The sequence below is a fragment of the Habropoda laboriosa genome, unplaced genomic scaffold, assembly GCF_001263275.1.
Source record: "Habropoda laboriosa isolate 0110345459 unplaced genomic scaffold, ASM126327v1 scaffold1554, whole genome shotgun sequence".
Classification (NCBI taxonomy): domain Eukaryota; kingdom Metazoa; phylum Arthropoda; class Insecta; order Hymenoptera; family Apidae; genus Habropoda; species Habropoda laboriosa.
This window is the reverse complement of record NW_017101643.1, coordinates 48,406-53,470: the sequence shown is the minus strand read 5'-3', so window position 1 is coordinate 53,470 and position 5,065 is coordinate 48,406. Positions and strand designations below refer to the sequence as shown.

The following is a 5,065-nucleotide window of genomic DNA, read 5'->3' as shown; positions in this document are numbered from 1 at the left end:
TTAACGTTTCTAAAAAATTGAATAATGCACATATCGAAATAGGCGTAAGCTGTATTGTAGGTAATACATTTTTGTTTATAAATTAAAAAAATTCTTTATTTCAAACGTTTCAATCTTTGTTGACAATGGCGGTCAGCATTCGATCTTATAGCAGAAAATGTTTCGCAATAACTCCTCCATTTTGTAACATTTCTGCTCTCCAAAAATTGGAGAAAGAAGCTGAAAGTTACATTTACATTCTTTAAAAAAATTGAAACTTTCCATTTCGTAATTACCTGTAAAAAAAATGACCAAACTTTTGCTCATTGTTACAAGCCTCAAGGTAGTGTATCTTCCTAATTGGACACCAAAGTCGCTGAGGAACTTACTTCAACAATAATATTTCCCTATAATATAAGTTAACATCATTTTATTCTCGACGTACCATCAGGATCTTATTTCAGAAAAATTAGCGATTAAGAAAAAACTATCCCAAGGTTCGGTTCATGCGAGCCCACAAAAGAATTATGAGAAAACATGCGGGACACGGTAACGTTTACTGGCAACGACATAATCAGTGTCACCATCACCTCCATACAATGCATTATACATTGGACTGGATCCTCCCTCGTCAGAACGATGCATTCACTTTGAAAATTTTCTCAAGTTTCTCGCGCTCGAAACAGGAAGGACAAGGATAGAATGGTCGCTCGATTATCCTCGCTACGTGACAATCGTCTCAAAAGCGCAACCGGCGTGCTTGTTATTCGTTCGATATCGTTCCTTCTGGTGTAATTTCCTTCTTCTTTGTCGTGGGTCCTACCGCGTTTTTCCTGCTTAACGTCGAACCTCGCGTGGAGAAAACCACGCGAAGATATTCATCGTAATTTATACTCTATTCCATCTTTGAAATTCCACCCTTCGAACGTCGTTATCGAAAAACACACTTCCTTTTTTTTTTGCATCTGTAATTATTCTATTCGAATTTAAATACCGTTTAAAATTTACCATTTAGAAAAGTTGAAAAAAATTTCTACAAAAAATATTTAATTTTTCGGAGAAAAGTTTGTGCAAAAAGTATTGAATTCTTCCGAGAAAAATTTCTTCGAAATTTATCCTTCGCGCTGAAGTACTGCAAGATAATACTTGACGAATTATTATCGCCGTATTATTATCGTTGTCGCGAGGAACCAGGAGTTTCCTCGAACGTTAATTAGTTTAAAGGAATTAATCTGCAAGTTTTCGTGTTATCAACATGAAAATGCACACGTTCCGAAATTTTGCGTTCGATACTTCGTCGTCGTTGTTCCGAAAACTTTCGCCGTTCGATACAGAAACTGATTAATTAAGTCTGATGGAAGTTTCTTTCTGGTAGTTTCGGGAGACACCTGAACAACGGCGCGGAAACTTTTACTATGACGAGCAGAAATCTTGGAAATATTTCGAAGATCGGAGATTCCCCGATATTAGAATTTAAAGGAGAAACGAGAATAATTAATATTAAGAAAATCGAATATCTGAAATATTTGAGAAAAAATGCAATATTGCTTGACTCAAGTGTACCAACTTGAAGTTTCCAGAACTCGTTAAATTTCTCCGATTTCTCCGCCGATATTTTCGAAACGTTTCCCGGTCGGAATATTCGAATCCATACAGAGAAATCGAAGCTATTCCTCTCGACAACTCAATTTCTCTTGGCGTAGACTTTCGAGTGGTAGACGGCTGGAAAATCGTCGTTGTTTCTCTTGGCAAAGACAGAAGCCAGCTTTCCTTCGAAACTGTCCACGTTTATCGGAAGTCTCTTTTATATAGATATAGCGGTTAAAAGGAGTTCGTTTAATGTATCCCTCGACTGGCGGGAAGAAGTGGGATTTCTTCGATTATTTTCATACTTCTCTTGATTGGACGCTGGAAACAGAGAAGAATCGAAACGAATGCTACGTTTATACAAATCATCTGCAAACAGAATTTCTACTCGTTAGTTGAGTGATAAACACTTGGCTGTTCTCGAAATTCACATTAATTTGAGTCCACAATTGTAGAATTATGAATCAATTTTAAAGCAACAAAATTTCATTAAGGAATCCTTCAAATATTGGGTTGGTGCAAATGAAATGTTGTTCAACAAGTGGAATTTAAATAAATTTTTATACACAATTGTCGAGAATAAAGAATTTTCTGTGGTACAGATGTATTGAGTAGTAAAAACAATCATAATACAATTGTTCGAACATTATTATCTGTGTTAACGCTCGTGGTCGGATCTCAATGAGATACCTATCGAGCTTTGTAGAGATTGCACGTGGTGTGCCGACTAGAGTTCAATCTGTTTTTCTCGAAGGACCACTCTTACAAATATAAGAGACTATGTAAATTATAATAACTCTTCTTCTATTATTCTTAGCAATTGTGTTCCCTTTACTATTGACTATTCTGAACTATTCTAAGACACGTTTACGCGTGGTTTTTAAGGTATCGGTGATGGCACTGATTGGTTGACAGGGGAATGGAAGTGGAAAACGGGGTGACAAAAATGCGAATATTCAATTGGTGGATGGAATTTGTGGAAAGGTAGCGGGAAGGATTCGGAGCGGGGGTGATGAGCGACTTCTCACCCCTACGGGGATAGGCCCAAGGTGACGTCAGCGCGGTACCGTTGATCGGGTCACCGTGGCCGTCCGACTCTTGGGTTCCTTAAAGTTTATGACACGGTAATTGGTATTGAGAGAGACAGAAAATTAATTTAGCTAATGCTAAGGTCACGTACCACCTATTCAGGTACGGGTAAAACCTTGCCTTTTCAAAAATAGCGTCTACAGGCGACCGTATCATAAACTAGTTCTAACGAAGCCTTAACAATCTGATGTGTGAATAATCAGGATATTCGCGGCATTTTTGACATAAGTTTAAACTCGGAAAAGCTGCAGTAAAAACTGCTGAAAATGTACAAGCATTTGAAGAAGGTTATGGAAAAACTAAGACACTTCAACGTTAGTGTGCAAAGCTCAAGATTGCAGACTTTTCCTTGGAAAATAAACCAAAAAGGGTCGTCGATGATAACGCTTTAAAAAAAAATTATTGAAATAATCCACGATAAAAAATATGAAATTTTGCCACATTCTCCTCTATTCACTCGACTTTTCCCCAACAGACTACAAATAAAGTTCAATTTTGTTAACAATTTAATTATAATATTTCGAAATGAGGACACTGCAAAAGTAACATTCAAAGACATTAATATTATTAACATTAGTATATTATAAATTTGGAATAATGAATCTAGTTAATCGTTGGGAAAAGTGTATAGAATCGTGTGGAAATTATATCGATTAAATACATTACTTTTTGAAAAAACACAACGTATCTAAAGTTTCATTTCAAACAATTATGTTTCACATGCACCAACCTAATAACGTTTAGAATTTTCAAAGTAGCAGTATTAATAATATTTGTTCTCTTTTTACCATATGAAAATTTGCATTTCGTGTGTTCTTTGAATAATTTTGTATACTGTTTCACCATCAAATTAACATACTGAACGCTTGCTCTGCTCAGGTCTCTTCAAAAGGGCCATCCTATTATCGGGTAGTGCGTTATCATCTTGGGCAGTGGTCGAGGATCCTGTTTCCTACGCACTGAAACTCGCCAAAGCTGTCAACTGCTCGGTCCCTGAGGATTTGCTCAAGGACAACGAGCTGATCGTCGACTGTCTTCGAGAACGTAGTCTCGAGGAGCTGATGCAGGTCGATATACAACCTCCGACCTTCTTGAGCGCTTTCGGCCCAAGTGTCGACGGAGTGGTCATCAAGCCAGACTTTCAGAATGATCTGCTGTCGTACATGGGTCCAGAGTTCCAAGGATTCGGGTAAGAACCGATAATTCGTGTCCTTAAAATTATCATACAACCGTTGAAAAATGTATTTTGCGGAATGTTGATGTTTGGAATAATTCTGAAATTGAAAGTGTAACATTTGGAAAATTGAGAAATATATTAAGGAGAGGAATATAGTGCTTACAAAATTAAAAAATATCTTAAAGAGGAGAATATGATACTTAGAAAATTGAAAAGTATTCCTAGAAAGGGGAATATAATATTTTGAAAATTAAATATATCCTAAGAAAGGGGAATATAATATTTAGAAAATTGATAAATATCCTAAGAAAAGGGAATTTAATATTGATAAATATTCTAGACAGCAGAATTCAACATTTGGAAAATTAAGAAATATATTAAGGAGAGGAATATAGTATTTATAAAATTAAAAAAATATCCTAAAGAAGAGAATATTGTTTAATATTAGAATATTGCATTCCACAATTTTCATTGTTTAATATTGCAATATGCCGTCCCATAATTTTCCCCTGCTAATTAATTGTTCTGATGCTCAATCGCTTGAAACACCCTTACCATCGAGGTATCGATAACGTTTTTCATCCCCTGAAGATGAACTCGCGTAACGTCTTCGCCTCTGGAGTATATCGAAGACCTCTTCTACCCCTCATTAAATGTAAAGTAGATGCAGAACCAACGCAATCCACCATGGACATTAGTGCGGTTCATTAACGGGATTGTAAATGACCCAGGCTTGTTTTACAAAGTCCATTAGCATATTCGGCCACGCTGGCTGGTATCACGGTGTTGCAAGGCGAGGCTGCCAGCTCGATACAATCATTTTTTGCGAATATTATCTCGTTAGGAATAATAGACGAGCGACGTCATATCGATTCACCGGCGATATTACGACGTTCCATACTTCGATAAGCTGGAATTTCTTTCAACTAAGCTGATTTGTCAGAGGAAAATGATCTTGCATTGGTTTTTATCTTCGATGCAAATGGCTAGAATATTTTGAAGAGTATCATTAGTGATTAGAGTCGATGAGCCGTTCAATTATTCGAATCTAAACGTTCGAAGAATGATAGTAATAGGAGACAACGGAGAGGGGAATTTGTGGACTTACCTTCGGTTGAAATTCTGAAATTCTAAATTTTGCAAACTTCAAATTTTGAAGTTTACACATTTGGAATCCTCAAATTTTGAAATTTGTACACTTGAAACTTTCAATTTTCCAAATTTAGAATCCAC

General features: G+C 36.3%; 1 protein-coding gene across 1 annotated transcript in view; it reads left to right on the top strand.

Annotated features, from left to right (window-relative positions):
* LOC108578203 (neuroligin-3-like) overlaps positions 1–5,065 on the top strand; it is a 25,165-nt gene that overhangs the window by 5,247 nt on the left and 14,853 nt on the right. Inside the window, exon 2 of the mRNA XM_017941485.1 lies at positions 3,535–3,844. Within this exon, the coding sequence (XP_017796974.1) occupies positions 3,535–3,844 (310 nt within the window). The remainder of the gene's footprint in view (positions 1–3,534; positions 3,845–5,065) is intronic.